The 19,597-nt window shown below is 44.5% G+C and overlaps 1 protein-coding gene across 2 annotated transcripts in view; it reads left to right on the top strand.

The window, feature by feature from the left end:
• The window catches only part of Adarb2 (adenosine deaminase RNA specific B2 (inactive)), a 531,305-nt gene that overhangs the window by 357,618 nt on the left and 154,090 nt on the right, over positions 1-19,597 (top strand). For both annotated transcript variants that reach the window (XM_076939389.1, XM_076939390.1), the window contains exon 3: positions 2,735-3,642. In XM_076939389.1, the coding sequence (XP_076795504.1) occupies positions 2,735-3,642 (908 nt within the window). The remainder of the gene's footprint in view (positions 1-2,734; positions 3,643-19,597) is intronic.

The following is a 19,597-nucleotide window of genomic DNA, read 5'->3' as shown; positions in this document are numbered from 1 at the left end:
TTGATCTACAAAGGCCAAGAAAATGTCACAATCATTCTGCATTCATACAGCCACTGCATGGATGAGTGCAACGTGAGATTCCTAGGACTGAGTCCCAACCTAAGCACTTAGCATAGAAGGCAACTTCTGTAAATAATTTCAACGCCTTGAGCCTCAGTTTCCAGCTATCTGCTTATAGAGTGTTGACCATACTAGCCACTAACTAACTAAGGACTAATGAGGAAGAAATATAGCAAAGTTAAGTACTCAGTAGAGCACATCGAAGCTGGCAGGGTTCAGTAGAAGATGGCAGACTGCTCACGGGCTTAATCCTTGGGTTTTGATAACACATTTAGGAGTTTAGCATGCCAGAAGCAAGTGCTCTGGCAAAGTGCAGCAGGAGGCTCAGTGTCATTGTGGCAGTTCACACCTGGGGTTTTCTAAGAGGACAACTTTTTTAGAGAGTAGTTACTCAAGGTGGCACGTCTTTAAAGTTGTCTATCACTCACAGGTCTATGTTACCATTATGTATAAGTAGCTTTCTACCTGCACAAGAGACACAGGTTCGTATGTCAACAACCAGCCAGGCATTCACTGTCTGTTTTTGAAGCTGTGGGTTCACTGGAAAATTTACCTGCTGTTTCTACTTGCTTAATGAGAAAAAAAAAAAAAAAAAAAAAAAAAAAAAAAACATTCACACCTGCCACGGAGCTGAGAGCTCCCAGCCCCTGAGAACATGTGCAAGGTGCTTAAAGAAATGCGGACATGATTCTGCCTGGCCAGAATATATATACATATACACATATATGCTCACATGCATATAAATATATGCATGCATGTATATACATACATGTGTATATGTATGTATGTATGTATACATGCATATAAAATTATAGTTTTGCTAAACTTACTCTGTCGTATTTTTTTTTTGCAAAAGAAATAAAAAGTAAGATCAACAAGATGGATGAGGTGGTAAAGGTACTTGCCACCAAGCCTGATGACCTGAGTTCAATTCTTGGAACCCATATGTAAGAAGAGAGAACTGACTCCTGCAAGTTGTTCTCTGACCTGCCCGCGCCTACACCTGCACCTGTGCCCTCGTCTCTCTCTCTCTCTCTCTCTCTCTCTCTCTCTCTCTCTCTCTCTCTCTCTCTCTCTCTCTCACACACACACACACACACACACACACACACACTTTTCTTTTTTTTAGAAAAAAGAAAATGCCACAGTAGAAATGAAGCCATTTTTGTCCTCTTATTTTTTTTTTTCTTTCCTTCCCCCACCTCCTCTGGGAGATGGGGGTGTGTCTTTATGATATAACTGCCTTCAGTTCTTTCATAAGTCTGCTTACATGTAATATGTGTAATAGGACATACATGAGTTCTATCCTACTCAGTGGGTAACTTTTGCAAGTTCATTTTGCCATTTAGCACTATGTTGATGAGATTTATTTAGGTTGACGCATATAGAGTCCACTAAGCTATCACTGTTGTGCTGTCATTCTGCTGCTGGGTTCTACTGCATCCTAACCAGCCCTCTGAATATAGGAAGTGATGTGTTTCCTACATTTTCAACTGTGTATATATATATAATGCTGCAATGAACATCTTTGTTAATCTCAGTTCTAGGATGTGTTCCTAATGACATAATATCTGAGTAGGTAGTATTTCTTGGTTGTCAGTGGGTGTCCCTAAAAGTATTTTGGCAAAGGGATTGTGCCTGTGTGCTATACGACTGATCTGTAGGTGCAAATCCTTAGAAATACATTAGCATTTGGTCAGTTTTTACATGCCCGCCGGGCTATGATGGAAAGGATCTCAGAGGCCGTAATCCAAAAATTCCTGCTGTCCTGAAGGGGAAGCAGAGCCCCCGCGCTTGTGGCTAAACTGTATCATATATTTAGAACCATTTTCTACCTTGATATGTCAACGTGTGATAATTTTATTTATAAGGACAATAAGTGCCTTTTGTTAGGAAACGTCAGTGATTTTTAGAAAGAAACCCAAAAGCCATGTTTCAGATGAAGCATAAAAGACACACATCCACACCTGTGGCCTTTGATTGGCTGGCCACGACTTGTCTCATCTAAGATGGGACTGGAGAGTCAAGTAAAAAAGAGTCAGACTCAGGACCCTGATACCACTTCAGACTCTCAGCTCTACAAATAACAGGCATGGCTGAGGCCCAGCAACTCTATGACTGGTATAGGTGACATGCAGGTGTTTAGGACAGACAGCTGCAGAGGTGGAATTTTGGGAAAGTCTACTGGGCCTGATATATAACAGCTGTCCTCTACATATCCCGTCCACCACAACTCAGTGGGCATCACAGGCAACAATCTCCTTGCCACACGGGCCCTGGCACTCATCATCTGCCTATGGGTTCTAAGGAGGTAGGGCACTTGTAGGTGACAACATCATACCTCATACTAACAACCAGAGACTGTGTGCATAGGACACACACCTTGCCTGTCTCTTCCTCACGTCTTCTCAAGCCTAACTTTCTGAGAACTGTCCAGTGATGGAGGCTTTCCCCCGCCCCCACCCATAGACAAATGGTCCCCACTGCTGCTCCTCCCTTGTATCTTATGGAAGTCATTACAGCACCTTTCCAAGACCTGGCCTGAGGTGCTGATGGCAAGGGATTTATGCACCCAGATTCCCCAGTCTTACAGAGCCATCATTAGCAATGATGTCTCTCATTAGTGGTGACCTGCCAGTGCTCTGGGTCATGACTAATTTGTTCTCACCTCCAGGTACCAGCAGTGCTGAAGTGAAGGAAAACCGGAATGTGAGCAACCTGGGGACTAGGCCCCTCCCCCCTGGAGACTGGGCCAGAGGCAGCACACCCAGCGTTAAAAGGAAAAGGCCGCTGGAGGAAGGAAATGGGGGACATTTCTGCAAACTCCAACTGATCTGGAAGAAACTCTCCTGGTCTATGACACCCAAGAATGCGCTGGTCCAGCTGCATGAGCTGAAGCCAGGTCTACAGTACCGGATGGTGTCACAGACTGGCCCAGTACACGCCCCAGTTTTCGCGGTAGCTGTAGAAGTGAACGGGCTCACGTTTGAAGGCACGGGGCCCACAAAGAAAAAGGCCAAGATGCGGGCAGCAGAGATGGCCCTGAAGTCCTTTGTGCAGTTCCCCAATGCATTCCAGGCCCACCTGGCCATGGGCAGTAGTACCAGTCCATGCACTGACTTCACCTCCGACCAGGCTGACTTCCCAGACACGTTGTTCAAGGAGTTCGAACCATCCTCAAGAAACGAGGATTTTCCGGGCTGTCGTCCCGTTGACACTGAGTTTCTGTCCTCTGCCTACCGGCGAGGACGCTTACTCTACCACACACTGGACCTCATGGGCCAGGCTCTGCCTGACAGATCCAGGCTGACTCCCGGCACCCTGGGTGAGAGGAACCCTGTAGTGGTGCTGAATGAGTTGCGTTCAGGTCTTCGGTATGTGTGCCTCTCGGAGACAGCCGAGAAGCCCCGAGTCAAGAGCTTTGTCATGGCTGTGTGCGTGGACGGGAGGACGTTCGAAGGTTCTGGACGCAGCAAGAAGCTGGCCAAGGGCCAAGCAGCACAAGCTGCCTTGCAGGCCCTCTTCGACATCCGGCTGCCTGGTCACATACCCAGCAGGAGTAAAAGCAACCTCTTGCCACAGGTGAGACTTCTCAGGTAGCTGCCGACTAGGCGGAAAAATGGATGTGAGTTGGGATATTCTTGCTGTGAGAGGGGGATTGGCCTGCCACTCTCCCCTGGTACAGCTGTGAGCAGAATGTGCTAAGCACTGGCCTTCTTGAAAAGGCCCCTTTCCTAAGCACACAGAGAGAAACGGCCAGGTTTTGTGGATAGAGAATCATGGGAATATTAAGAAAGCAAAGAGATCATCAACACAGCAACTGAGCAGAAGTAATGAGAGAAAACACGAAGCCAGGCAACTCTGACAATGTTGGAATCAACCACTAGGGAGGAAAAGACAACCAGGGTCACAGGAAACAAGTGGAGACAGCAGAGGGCAGGGTCTTCTGTCCCCACCAAGTGGCCTAGGCTGCAGGAAAGGTAGGATTCATTTGCCAGGCCCTCTGGTAACTTAGAAATAAAAGGTGTTTTGCTTGATGACCCCGGCTGAGTTTCTAGTCGGTTACTCTGGCCAAACCAAGATGGGAAATGTCTCATTGGGCGTTACCAGGACCTCTGTAACTATAGTTTCCAACCAGGTAGAAACTTCTGCAGTAAGACAGTAGCACAGACCAAGAGTGTGTGAAGAATAATTTACTGGAAGGCAGAGGGAGTTAAAAATGAGAGTTAGGGCCCTGTGGATATGATTCAATCAGTCCATGACTACCTAGCATGCATAAAGCCATGGATCCAATCCTCAGCACAGCATGGACAAGAAACAGTGGTGCGTGTATACAATCCCAGCACTGGGGATGCAGAAGCAAGAAAGAAGGAAGAAATGAGGGAATGAAGAAAACAAGGAAGGGAGAAAGGAAAGAAGGAAGAAAGAAAGGAAGGGGGAAAGGAGAGAGTGAAGAAAGAAAGAAAGAAAGGAAGGAAGGAAGGGGTAAAAAGGAAGGGAGGGAAGGAAGGAGGGAAGAAAGAAAGGAAGAAAGAAAGAAAGAAAGAGAGAAAGAAAGAAAGAAAGAAAGAGAGAGAGAAAGGAGGGAAAGAAGGAATGAAGGAGGGAAGGAAGGAGGGGAAAGGAAAAAGGGAGGGAGAAAGAAAAAAGAAAGAAAGGAGGAAGGGAAGGAGAGAGAAAAGGAAGGAAGGAAGGAAGGAAGGAAGGAAGGAAGGAAGGAAGGAAGGCCTCTCCTGGTTTTGCCAACACAATAGTGGCTCTGCTTTTATTTATTTTTTTCTTTCTTGGTGATACTGGGGTTCAGACTCAGAGCCACTTGCATGTTAGACAAGTGGTTCCTCCTGAGCTGTACCCTCAGCCCTGTAGGGAGTTCCCCATGTGTGAAAGAGGTCATATCCTGGAGATCCATGTGCCTCTCCACCCACCACACCCTACTGGTAACTCAGGATGTGTCCAGAGCAGCAGCCACCCACTGCACACATCCCTGCTGGCCCCTGCATGCCACTTGCCCCAATCCCAACACAGAGCCACTAGGGATCAATCTATGGCATAAGAGAGACAAGGGCCCTACCAGGTACCCATCTTTGCTAAGGGCCCCAGGCTTCTGGAAGCTCCCGATACAATAAATACAGAACTTCTTTCATGTCTTCTCAAAAGAAAGTGCAGTTTGCCTTCACTGGTTTAAGATGCCTTTGTAGCACTGGCTGTGTGTCAAGAACTACTCTCACATCACTGAAGACAACCTTATTCTGCCAGCTTTCATAATTGCTTATTTATGCAAATTCTCTTTTCTCTTATCATTTTGAGACTTATTTGTAGGTCTCTAATGTAGTCAATACAGAAAATTATTTTTATTCATTTTGGGCATCAATCAAGGGAAGAAACACTTTACATAGTTAAAAGGCACTTAGCCCCGTGTGGGATTCATCATAAGCACTTAATAACTACGAGTTAGCTATTGCTGTGATCACCGCCATCATGACATCATCGCACCTGGAATAGAGGTCTCTTGTTTTTTCCTCAGGAGATAAAGAATCTGCAAAAGAATTTGGGCTCTCATCAAAACCCAGCTACTGCTCAGGGGTATTTGTGAAACCACAAAGAACGTAAAGGGACCTTTCACCTTGAATAATGACTAAGTAGAGAATTTATTCATTCATTCATTCATTCCTCATTTATCTGACTATAAGCAAGCGTGGGATAGATGCCACAGCAGATGTTCTTTGTGTATGGGCACATGTGTGTGTGTGTGTATGTGTTTGCAGTACATGCACATGTCTTGTTTGGGTCTGTATATGTGGAGGTGTTCACATGTATGTGTGCATGCATGCAGAGGCATATCAGGGATTAATGTGAGATGTTCCCTCTTGTCACTTCCCACCATACTTTTATTTATGTTTATGTTTAACTATCGGTATATGCAGGGGTATGCACATCACTTCAGTGCTCTCAAGTCCAGAAGAGGAACTCAGATCCCCTGGACCTGGAGTTACAGGCAGTTGTGAGTTCCCCAGATGCTGGGAGATTCTGGATCTCTCTGCAATAGGCCTGTGTACTCTCAACTGCTGAGCCATCTCTCCTGCTTCTCTGCCTCATTTCTTAATACGGACTCTCTCACGAAACCTGGGGCTCAGCAATTTGGCAAGACTAGCCGGCCAGCACACCCCAGTGATCCCTTTGTCTCCACCCCTCTAGACCTTAAATTACTGGCACGTGCTACCATTCCCTGCTTTTTATGTGGCTGCTGACAATCCAAACTTGGGGGTCCTCATGCTTGCAGAGCATCCACTTTATTGACTGAGCCATCTTCCTCCCCCCCAAATGTCCTGCTTTTCACAAACCTTGGGTGGGGGAAAGTGCTAGAGAAAGAAGCAAGAACAATTCCTTCATCCATCCCTGTGCATTTACTAGCAAGAAACTCTGTAACTCTGTGGGCTTGCTTCCTCTCTTTTCTATGTCTTTATCTTTATATGTTTCTGACTCCCCCCCCCACCCCCCCCCCCCCGCGTGCGCCATTCTACCTTTCTGCTACCTGGAACCCATTTTGCAGAACAGCCATTGAAGCATCCTCTTCCCTACCGCCTGGACTCCGGCTGGGCAGAAGAATGACCTCTTGCTACTTTGTCTTAGAAGGCCCTGTTAGTGATGTGGGCATGCTCCTAATGCTGCTTTACTCTGCCCCGGCCTGATGCCACCTGAAGAAAGGCTGCAGACTGGGATTATATATTTACTGGCACCTCTCTCTCTCTCTCTCTCTCTCTCTCTCTCTCTCTCTCTCTCTCTCTCTCTCTGTCTCCTGCTTTCTACTGTGCAAAGCTGAAGGACGTCAGTGAGTTCTGGGTGTGATGCCTCCCTTCTTTCATGTTGTTGATTCTGAGTTCACACAGCAGAGAAGCCAGGCAGTGCTACTACTTTGTAATAGTCATTTGACCCAAGAATGCAGCACATCCGTTAAAGCCACGGCCGCTAAATTATTTTTCTCTGACAGTCTGCTAACCACTCCGACTGGATGATGAAGGGCACGGAGCGGTTCGAGGGTTGCGGGCCATTCATCACACACGGCAGTGCAGCCATGCCAGGGGCTCATTATCCTCTTGCCTCAGCCCCCTTGAAAAGTGCACCCTGCAGCTGGGTGGGGGCCAACACAACAATAGGAGTCAGGGCTGACGAAATTAAAAGCCTGTCCTAGGTAGGGTCTAAGTTCAGGGGAGAAAAAGTGAAAATAAACTATTTCAAGGTTCACCATAAATGCTGTTCTGTCTTCCTGCTCAACTTAAAGCCTTTCCTTCTAGGAACTGGGTTATCCTGGAAGCACTTCAATACATCACGGGGCCTCTGTCTATAGATCACATAAGTCCTAGCTAGACACTGTGGAACCCTTGTCTTTGTGACATGCAAACCTCTGTTTCTATGCCATGAGCCCTCATCCATAGATCATAGATATTCCAGCTATATAGATCATAGAAACTCCATGTACAAATTATGAACCCCTGTCTATACATCATGGGATCCCCACCTACATATCAAAACCCTTCATCTATAGATCATGAAACTGCAGGGAAACTATTATCTATTAATTGCAGGATTTTTCTGCCACATATACCATGAACCCCCATCTACAGATTGGATCATCCATATACACATTATAAAACTCCATCAATACATCACGAGCCCTTTACCTATTCTTTGTGAACTGCAACCTATTCATCATGAACCACCCATCTAAACAATAATGGAAACCTCCCATAAATACTCTATGGCTCTCATTTAGGGAGCATAGAATCTTTCACTTATACTTCATGGATTTCCCTCTTTGTCTATCATGATGAACACCATACCCTAATCCTTCTAGTATGTTCAGACAAACACTTGGTCCCAAATGCATCTTGACTCTAGGTTTTTAGAGGTCCCTAATGATGTCTCCTTTCATAATCCTTGTCTGACTGGCTAGCACTGCCACGGGGCAGCCAACCAAACATCTTCACAAAACCTGGGCTTTCAGAACAAAGAACTTCCCCCAAGCAAGGACAGTTCTTCAAGAGTTTGCTTTAAGAACCTGTAGCAGTGCAATTTCTAGAGCTGAAGCACTAACACCAGTATCTAATGTTGTCTGGCCAAATTCCCATGTTCAGCTCCTCATAGGACAGTCTTAAATTTGCCGGATGGCAGAGACCCACATATTCTTCCATAGGAAGATGTTATTTGTTCAATGTTTTAACCAAAGACTACCATTACAAACAAGGCTTCAAGCTACCCTAGCAAGAGTTCTCTTACATGATAGGCTTTGAAACAAATACTTCATCTGTGCCAGTGCATAGGGATGTCAGGAAAGCATGTTTTAGATGCATCTCTTGAGGCTGGTGAGATCACTCTTTCAGTAAAGTAATTGACAGGCAGGCAAGAACACCTGAATCCATCTTCAGCACCTATTTAACAAGGCAGGCATGTTGGGGTGGCATTGTAACTCCAGAGTTCAAGAGCTAGAGACAAACGTATCCCCAGATTTGCCAGCCTAACTGAATCAGTGAGCGCCTGGCCAGAGAGAGACTCACTCCTCTGTACTCTCCAGAAACATGGAGGAAGATTTCCTGAGAAATAACATCTGAGGTTGACCTCTGCTCTCCACATGCATGCCACACACATGCATCTGCACACACACAACACACCGCACACACACACACACACACACACACACACACACACACACATACACACACAACCCAGCTGAGAATCTGCAAGAAAAAAAAACTTAGTGGGTTCTGGAAAGTCATGGAAAATACAGGGTATATAGGATAATCCTAAAGAAGTAGAACCCCCTAAACTTGCTCCTGAAACTCTCAGAGTATGTCTAAATATGTAATGATAGTTACTGTGCTCACAGTCCAAAGCTCCAACTTTGCTGAACTACGTAAAGTGGAGGCTCAGCAGGAACAGGGCAAGAGTCCATAGCATTCCTGCAGCCTGGGTTTTGAAAGAGAGTTCAATAGCGTGCTGCTCACAGCTAAGGTTCAAATTGCAGGTGTGAGTTCACCAGACTCTCGTTTTCACCATTCCATGTACCTGAGATCCGAGTCTTAGCCACAGTGACAAAACAAGCATTTATTAATGTTTTTAGGACATGGAGAAGACACAAATGTGTAGGGCTTACTATGCTGATAAGAAAGTGCACAGTCCTGGGACTCCATAAACAGATGTTGCAAATGATGGCCTCTGCTGAGAGATAGCCCATAGGCTCTGTCCAAATCCTTCATGTTTTGTTTATCTACAGTTGGTACAAGACTCCGACAGGCTAACGCAGCTAAAAGTGGGAACTAGAAACAAGAGCCTGGGAATGGATACTCATTCCTGGAAGTGTCTTCATGAGAAATGCTAACAGACACAAAGCCCACTTCTGACCTCTGGTGTGAAAACATCGGACTTCATAAAGCATAGATTCAGCGCAAGCGCCTGTACTTTTTTAGCAGTTCTGTTGCTCAAAAACTGGTTTGAAGAAATAATAAAGTACATCCCAGTAAAGCGAGCTAACAAAAAGGTACATTTTCCATAGACACACAGTATATTCAGAAAGGGAATTAATTGGCTTGTTGGCAGTGTTCTTATTCACCCTTTACTTTCTCATTTTTTTTTTTCTAAATCTCCAATTCAACTGGATTTGTATTTGTGGTGTTTTACAAAGATTTAGTCAAAGCCACTAAAATGTGTGTTTCTTCAAAGTAAGAGAGGAAATACCTTCTAACGTGACTCCTAACAGTTGGATGATTTGAACAATCAGGCCTGTAGGAGGGCCTTATAGGGAAGACTGTGCCTGAGGCTTCAGGTGTATGAAATTGGCAAAAGCACAGGGTATGACTCAGAAGGATCTTTTTGACAATGAAGTCGGGGAATCAAACATTTAAAGTAGATGAATTTCTCCTCCAAATGATTGCCATGTGCAATGCACATAAATTGTTGAATAATTTGTCATGTAGGAAACAGTCCTCCTCATCCAATAACTCTTGAGAATTCTATAAGTTAAGAAATAAGAGAAAAGGGATGACTGTTCTATGTCATAGTTCTTTCTCATCTGAAGTTAATTTTTATCCTTAAAAGCTGTGGTGTTTGGTTTGTTGGAACTTGCTTGAAGAATAGTGGAAGAAGGCAAGACCACTCATAACTTTGAGCTAGAATCATGGCACTATCTTAACAATGTGCTTTTTGTGGTCTGGTAAAATGTCATTAAGTAAAGGCACTTGTCAGGAAAGTCTGACAACATGTGTTCAAACCTCAGAACGTCTGTAGATATGAAGGAGAGAAGTTACTATGCAAAGTCGTTCTCCATGTTCTACACACATACATACTCTAATAAATAATTTACTTTCCTAAAGAATAAGGATTAAATAAGAATAAGGATTCCTCTTAACTTAGGTCACACCTATAAGACCTATAAGGTCTTCTGAAAACAGATTCTAAAATCCTGATGCCCTTGACACTTCTTGGGAAGCTTATCCAAAGGGACACGTCCTAGATTACAGTTTATGTGAAGGTATATCATTTTCCACCAACCTCTCTGATATGGTTCTATTCTCTAAGCAAGGTGCAGTTAGGCTGGGGCCCAACCACCTGGTAATCTGGTCCTCTAGATACATGTTGATCCCAGAGAGTCCACTTGCTTCTCTGTGCTCAAACTGCCCTATCATGATAGCAACACGAACTCATACTCCCCATTCGTGAGTGAGCATTAGAACATGAAGCAAGGATTAGTCAGGCTGCTTCATTCCTTTCAACACCTCTGCCTTCTAGATTCCATGGCTATACACAGCCTCTTTTGGTTTATGCAGGAGGGTGAAGTAGTCATTCACAAAGACAAAATGTCCTCTTACACACCTACCTGTCCCTCAGATCACCTCTTCTACATGTTCTGTTTCCTCCTAAGCAGCAGCTAGAATGATGGTGAGATTTCATTGCTACTACATGTGAAAAACAGCTCTGGAAACCATCTGTTGGCCTGTGAGATGACTCCAAGGGTAAAGGTATTTGGTGTCAAGCCAGAAAACCTGAGTTCAATCCCCACAAGCCATATGGAGGAAGGAGAAAATTGACTCCTTCAGCTTGTCCTCTGACCTCCACACAAACGATGCAGCAGATGTACATGGGTGCGTACAGGCACACACACCGAAATAAATAAAATTATACAATTGTTAATAGAACATAGCTTTAATTAGGCATGGAAGAGTGTAGATTATTAACTTTTTAAGTCTATACAATGTATATATCACACTTACTATCATGTGTATAATTATATATATATATATATATATATATATATATATATATATTTCAATATATACACCATGCCCTATATACTTTATATTGTACATTTGTACAATCTACCTACAACATATACTATAAATCATTCACTGTGTTTATGGAATATACTGTGCATTGATTCCATAGCTTCTACTTTACTTCTTGTTAAAACATGAATGATCAAACTTGAGTACAAATATATTTTAAAAAAATAAATGAACACTGAAGCCTGTCGCTCCTACTATGTTTGGCATTTTAAACATTGTCTATGTAACCGTTCACCAGTTAAGCAGTGTCTACAAGCCACAGTCTGCCAGTTGTCTCTTTTCATGGCCATAATTACAGAAGACGATCATGGTGATTGTGACATAGTAGCTAATATTTATTCGGCACGTACTCTATATTGACTCTAATGTTTTGTTTACATATAATAGCACATCCACCCTCAAATGAAATCTTTGCACTAGACAGTAATCATGCTCCCACCTGACAGATAACTGTGCTGAGGCTATTCTGAGGTAGGTAAACCCATGGCCTAGCATTGAAAGTAGAAGGTCAATGACAAAAATGTCCAGCACTTAGCTTCTGTGGGACTGTAGTGGTGACCTTGTCCTAAGACTCCTGCTACTCCCTGCTTTCTAATGGCTTCCCAGCCTATGAAGGAAACTGAGCACTTATGGTTTAAAAGGAAGTTTATGACTTAATAAGAGCAAGTCTAAAGGGATTTGCCAGTAGCTCCCGAAGAAAAAGTTAACTGTGATTTGAGAAGAGGAATGGGTTGATTGAGTTTGGAAGACTGCAGAGCGTAACCATGTACAGGGAGAGATGAGAAGATGAAGTAGGGCACACATGTGGGTATCATGTTCCAGCAGGTTGTTGATTTTGGAATATGTGGAAACCTTGCATGCCTACTTGGGCAGGAGGAAGCCTGTAGAAGGTCAGAGCTCTCAGCTGCCCTTATGGATGAATCCCCATGAAAAGACATCCTCCCGGCTCTTTGGGCTTCTGCTGATGCTTCTGTGGAGCAGTAGGGTGCTGGCAGCTTGCCAAGGGCTCCCATTTGAGAAGGTTGCTTTTGTCAGCTTAAAACCTACAGCTGCACTAGTGTAGACAGGCTTTCTGGGATGGGCGGGCAGCCCCTTCCTTTGGGATTCATTGTTACACTGAAAAGGAGAGAGACAGCAGAAAGAAGATGGCAAATGGGAGAATGCCAACATGTAAATGAGCCGGAGAAAGAAAAGATGAAGATCCAGGAGAAAAGAAAGAGAGAGTCCCCAGTCACCAGAGCTAGAGTGGGGATGACAAAGAATACACACAGGGAGGTGCCAAGGCTGGCTTTGCCTTTCTAGCCCCATGGGGCATCTAAGGGAGATCCCACTCCTTTGAGATCTCCCTCCCTTCTGCAGATGCAGTCAAAACTTTCTGTCTCCTCTCTTCCACAGGGGTGGCTTGGGGTACATTCATTTTTGAGCTCCTGTGAAGCCCTAGTGAAGGCTAGGGAGGTGGCCTAAAGAGAGACTCAGGTTGGAGCAGAAACTGCACAGTGCTGCTTGGCCTAGTAAGCGTACATGGTAATGGCAAAAGCTCAGAGCGAGCCTCGAGTCTGATGTAGAATCGGGATACTCACTCTGAACTTCATGATCCCTAACTTTTCTTCATCCTAGCTTTGGTGCCCTGGGCAAACGATGCCCAGATAGAAGTCAGAATGTAAGATTTGTTACTAGGTTGGTTAGAGCAGGGGAGTTGAAAAAGAAGAGCAGAATTTTCCATGAAAACCCACAGGCCAGCAGTAGGGAAAAGGGAGAGAGGTACCTCTGGGGAAGAGTACTTCAGACTGCAATGCACAAGAGAACAAACCTAGCATCAGCCCACCCATCAGGAGCTCCCTTGCAAACTGGCCACTCTGGCAACTTCAATAGTTGTCCCAGAACCTGGCCATCAACTTGGACATTCCCAGAAAGACAGAAGTTGCTTGAATACCTATGAACTCAAAGATGCTGTGAGAAATGACCCCTGGTCATTCGTGTGCAGGAGACAGGATCCAGGCTAGTCTAGGCAGCACACCTGTCTAGAAAACCTCCCATCCACCCTCAATTAGAGTTTTGAAATTATTTCAAACATGGTTTAGAGGAGTTTAGACATGATAGGTAAAGACGTTCTCTTCTTTAAAACACCATTTAGTAGCTTTCCTCACTTCATCCCACCAACATGCAGTGTGCACCCCACACTCTGTAAACCACTGCCAGGGCAATAGTGTATCCATCCTGTGAGATCTTAGGTTCACATGTTCTCCAGCGCCCTGCCCCCATCTCTTCAGTTACTCCAAGCCTATTCTATCGCATGTTTAGTGCCCCTGATGTATACACTCAAGGGAGTGATTTTGTACAGGCTACAGGTCAGCAATCACTGGTGCAGCTCTTGCTGTATTCCGGCTTTGAGTGAAGTGCCCAAAGACTTGCCAAGAATCATACCAATAATGGGCACATAGAGCTTATAAATAAAGTCTTGGGTCCCTGTCCTATATGTTTTTCATCTCCCTCTGGGAAGATAATGCATGGCAAAGCTGCTTATTCATGGTCAGGTATGTCACTGAGAAGACTTAGCTAGTCTTTCTGAGCCAGACTGCATGCACACACACACTAGCTATGCAATCTATGTCTTCATAGTCCCCAGGACATGTTTCCTGACCTGTGTGATGGGGTGATCATAAGAGTTCCCACACAAGAATGGCCAGGAGACAGAAGTGGGTCAGAAGAGAGATGGAACAGCATTTGACAGGTATAGAAACATCCCTCACTCTTAACCCAGGGACAGCTACAGAAATGCCCCACTTGTGGAGAGGAGGGGGAGCAGGTGCTAAAAGAAAATTTAGATGAAGCCTTTTCACCCATTTCTTGGATGAGAGAGGGAAGTGGGAGTGTGTAGGGGGTAGGGAGCCAAGACTTGGGTGACATTCAGTCACTCCTGAGCCTCAGTTTCCTTGCCTGTAAAATAAAGGGCTCCTGAGCTATGATTACCCATAAGATGGAGCCTGCCAACATTCTACCATGGATGAAAGAAAAGTTCATGAGTCCCCACACCGGCTGCAGGGGAGAGGATAATCATTTTTTTTTTCTTGAGTGGTACAGCCAGGAGTAAATTGTGAACACTCCAGAAAATAACCCCACCCCCATCTTCAGGCAAGCACCCGTAATCAAAGTCAGTGGCTCTTTAAACGATGAGAAAGTAGGAGACAAATGAGAGAGTGTAATGAGGGGAGAGGATGATCAAAATTCAGCGTGTGTGTGTGTGTGTGTGTGTGTGTGTGTGTGTGTGTGTGAAATTATCAACTCATAAATTAAAATATCTTTAAATAATAAGAAAATAAGGAGTGTGGTGGAATGTTTGCTTAAAGCTCTCACATTCTAAAAAAAAAAAAAAAAAAAAAAAAATCTGGTACGAGATGCCCATATGTCAACATGATGTATACAGTATGGGTGCAATATGCCTGCAGCCACTATTTGATAACAGTTAAAGAGCAACAAACACAGAGGCATTCCCCAGGCTGACAGGCAATCTGCAGAATCTTGCCCCAAACCAGAGTTTGTATTTTTCACTCCAGGGTGACTTTTATGAGGATCTAGAGTTCTAACCCAAGGAGGAAACTGAGAACACTGGGCAGCTGGGAAGTGATGGAGATTCTGGGATTATCCTTGCCAGACAGGAGCGGACTGGAGCAAGTAGGCTTTGGGAGATCTCCTGTGCCCCACGAAGTGTTCAGAGGGAGAGGTAGGGACGCAGTAGAGCATTGTTTATTGTTTACAATCTCATCCTCACCTCACCTGAAAGATGATAAGAGTCTGAGACTGGCTTAATGTCAATTCTGTTCAAATACGTGGCACCCTGAAGCTTTTTTTTTTTTTTTTTTTTTTTTTTTTTTTTTTTTTTTTGGTTTTTTGGTTTTTCGAGACAGGGTTTCTCTGTGTAGCCCTGGCTGTCCTGGAACTCACTCTGTAGACCAGGCTGGCCTCAAACTCAGAAATCCACCTGCCTCTGCCTCCCAAATGCTAGGATTAAAGGCGTGCGCCACCACTGCCCGGCGACCCTGAAGCTTTTTGAGTGTCACTCAGCCTCACCTCAGTGCTCTCTCAGAATCTTCCAGAATACTGTGAAGCACAGGGACTCCGCCATATTAAGTCCCAAGATATAAATCTTATAATCAACTCCTGCTACCGTCTGTGGTGCATTTTAAATAAGATACGGTGACAATTTCTGTTCCCCCGGGCTGAGGGCTGCCACGCAGTATCTCCATGCTCAGTTCGGTGAAGTCATAAGAACTGGAGTGCTGTGAGACCCGCTTGAGGAGGAAGACAAGAGCTCATTATTCCCAGATCCCAGTGCCACACTCCCTCACCCTCACAAACTTATGCATCTGTTCATCTTGGAGCCTAATGATGCCTAGACGGTGATAAACTGGAACAGGAGATTCTAACAGTGCCACAATTAAACATTTCTAACGTGTATTTTTCTAAATTAATACAATCAGGGGGATTGTGGGCTCATCAAGTACTCAAACTTAAAGGCAAACAGACAAAGTTCCTCTACATACACCAAGTACAAGAGAGACAGTTTTGTAATGTGCATTATTTTCCTTCTGGTCACAACTTTAATCAATTTGGTGACAAAAGCCAACAACTGCCTACAGCAAGACTTTTGCAGTTTTGATGACTTCCATGACATAAAAGGTGCTTAGTAAAATGACTCTCAAGATTCAGGATTGGGTTATCTAGACTGAGAAAGGATGAACATTGTGATAAAGTGTACACACTAGCTCCCAGTGGCATCTGTGGATCGTTGTGGATTTCAGCGCTCAGAACCAGGAATGTGAACTACCACAGAACAGCCAGAAAGGAAGCAGAGGTTTGCAAAAGGAAAGCCTTTAGCAGTTAAAACTACAGTTTGGGCACCCTAGAGGGTCTTCTACCTCCAACAGTCTTTTTCTCTCACCCTCTGTTCCTTCACTCTGAGAGAATCTTTACAAAAACCATAGATTGGTTTAATGTCCAGCCTGTTTAAATGTGTTGCAGTCTGCATCTCTTCATACCTCACTCAGCCTTTCTTTAAACACCTCTCAAACTCTTTCAGAACATCCTAGAAATCAAGGACACAACTGTATTCATCCTGCCTGCCCCTAAAAACTGGGACTCGGCCTCAAAGTGTCCTATCAATCAGGGCATCACAGAACACAGTTCAGTCCCTGTCACAACGGCAGCGCTTTCTGTACTGCCATCTCTTATGAAGGGACAGGCTCCTAAAGCTCGGAAGCTTTGCCCACGTCAGTCCCCAGAAGAGTCCCCATGGGAGAATACAGGAAGAAATATGTGAGTTGTAGTGAGTTTGATCACTTATATACACACAACAGCAAAAGGGCCACAGGTAGCTTACTTTTAAAAAGACTGAGTGTCTTAGTCAGGATTTGTACTCTTGCACAAAATATCATAGCCAAGAAGCAAGTTGGGGAGAAAAGGGTTTATTCAGATTACACTTACACATTGCTGTTCATCACCAAGGGAAGTCAGGACAGGAACTCACACAGGGCAAGAACTTGAAGGTAGGAGCTAATGCAGAGGCCATGAACAGATGTTGCTTAACTGGATTGCTTCCTCTATCTTGTTCAGCTTGTTTTCTTATAGAACTCAGGAATTACCAGCCCAGGGATGGCACCACCCACAATGGGCTGGGCCTTCCTTCCCCTTGATCAATAACTGAGAAAATGCCTTACAGTTGGATCTCATGGAGAAACCTCCTCAAGGGAGGTTCCTTTCTCTGTGGTAACTTGAGCTTGGGTCAAGTTGACAAACAAAACCAGTCAGTACAACTGACCCCTTGTCAACTTGACACACAAACACATCACTATTAAGCCTCAACCCTCACTTTCTTATTCATCCCCAAGATCTAAATAACTTTAAAAGTTCCACAGTCTTTACAAATTCTTACATATTAGAATTTCAATCCCTTTTAAATATCCAATCTCTTTTGAAATTCAAAGTCTTTTTACAATTCAAAGTCTCTTAACTGTGGGCTCCACTAAGACACTTTCTTACTTCAAGAGGGAAAAAGTATCAGGGCACAGTCACAATCAAAAGCAAACTCAATCTTTAACCATCCAACATCTGGGATCTACTCACAATCTTCTGGGCTCCTCCAAGGGCTTGGGTTATTTCTTCGGCTCTGTCCTTTGTAGCACACACCTTGTCTTCTAGGCTCCAGCTGCCTGTACTCTACTTGGAGGCAGGAACTAATGCAAAGGCCGTGGAGGGGTGTTGCTTACTGTTGCTACTGTTCTTGGTGGTTATCTCATGGTACTGGCATCTCCAAAACACTGCTGTTTTCTGGACTTCGGTTTCACAAATAGCCTCTTATAGGTTCCTTTCGTGGTGCTAAGCCTCAGCTTCTCTGCATGACCCCTTCAGTCCTAAGCCTTCTACTGCCACTGAGGCTGAACCCTCACCAAAGGCCTTCCACGGCCTCTCACAGTGCCAGTTCTCAGCTGCTCTTCATGACCCCTTCATGTCTTCAAAACCAGTACCACCTGGGTGACTCTTACACATTACCAAGTCCAGCTGCAGCACAAGGTACAACTGTGTCTATCTCTGGAACACAGCCTGTTTGTGCTCTCAGAAAACACTTCCCAAAAGATTTCACCTCAATGATGCTGGTTTCTTCTTAATCACTACAAATTTCTTAGCTCTAGCTAACCAAGCATCAATAGTCCCAGTAATGCAAAGGTTTCGCTTCAGTCGTTCTAGTAACTTGCTAATCATAGCTCATTCTTCAGCCCTGGCTAATCAAAACCACAGAGTCTTCACAATCAAAACAGCAATGGCCCTGATAAGAGTCTTTAATTTTCCTTCTGAAATGTTACAAGCCAGGCCTCTGTCATTTGCACTGTTCTCAACATTATCTTCCAAGCTCCTACAGAACATCCCACAGAGCTCTTAACATCCCAATGGCTCTTCTAGCTCAAAGTCCCAAAGTCCTTTCACAGTCCTCCCCAAAACATGGTCAGATTGTCACAGGAATACCCCACTATGCTGGTGCCAATTCGTCTTAATCAGGGTTTCTATCTCTGCACAAAACATCATAACCAAGAAGCAAGTTGGGAGGAAAGGGTTTATTCAGCTTAAACTTCCACATTGGTGTTGATCACCAAAGGAAGTCAGGACTGGAACTCAAGCAGATCAGGAAGCAGGAGCTAATGTAGAGGCCATGGAGAGATGCTACTTACTGGCTAACTTCTGGCTTGCTCAGCTTGCTTTCTTATAGAACCCAGGACTACTAGCCCAGGAATGGTACCACCTACAATGGGCTGGGCCCTCCTACCTTGATCACTAATTGAGAAAATGCCTTACAGCTACATCTCATGGGGGTATTTCCTCAAGGGAGGCTCCTTTCTCTGTGGTAACTCCAGCTTGTGTTGAGTTGATACACAAAACCAACCAGAACACTGAGGAAAACTCTCCTTGGGACTCAACAGACTTGAAGTTGCGTTTTTCTCTACTTACTAGCTAGATGCTATGGGGCAACTCACTGGAACTCTCTGAGTGGCCTCACATGCATGATGAGCAGTCATTCTAATAGAATTTGCTATGAGCATGGAGAAGGCTACATGCACCAAATTATATGGAGTGGCTCCAGACTGTGTAGTTCCATTCATTATGGACATTCTTCTGGACCCAATGGGAGACAATTCTCATGAATGATAATGTAAGAATGGGTTCTTTAAGTCAAGACCCAAAACAAAGTCAAGTCTCAAAGTGTCCAAAGTCATAAGCAGAGTTAGAAACTCCACCCATTGTAACCCTTACCCCTAAGCATCTGAGAGGACTCAGCTTCTGCAGGTCTTGGAAACCTCCCCAGACTCCATTTCTTATATGAGGAGAAGGGGTAAACAGGGGCAGAAGGCCTCCTTCAGAAACTTCCCCATCTTGAGGGGGATCTCCAGAAGTGAGAGAGAGAGAAAGAGAGAGAGAGAGAGAGAGAGAGAGAGAGAGAAGAAACTTCCATTAAACCATTTCTGGATGCCCTAGTAATCAGCCTCTGCTGGCATTTTGAGGAAGACTTAGAATGGAACCTATATGAATGTCAGTCCTAAGTCTATGACTGATCACTTATTGGACATCAAGCCCCATTAGCTAACATTTGATATGGGAATGGCAAGAGGTAACACCAGTGTCTAGGGATTTGTGATGTGCTTGCTGCAAAACATGAG

Source organism: Arvicanthis niloticus, chromosome 8 (assembly GCF_011762505.2).
Source record: "Arvicanthis niloticus isolate mArvNil1 chromosome 8, mArvNil1.pat.X, whole genome shotgun sequence".
Lineage (NCBI taxonomy): Eukaryota > Metazoa > Chordata > Mammalia > Rodentia > Muridae > Arvicanthis > Arvicanthis niloticus.
The sequence above is the reverse complement of the archived record's forward strand: the minus strand, read 5'-3'. Positions and strand labels throughout refer to the sequence as shown.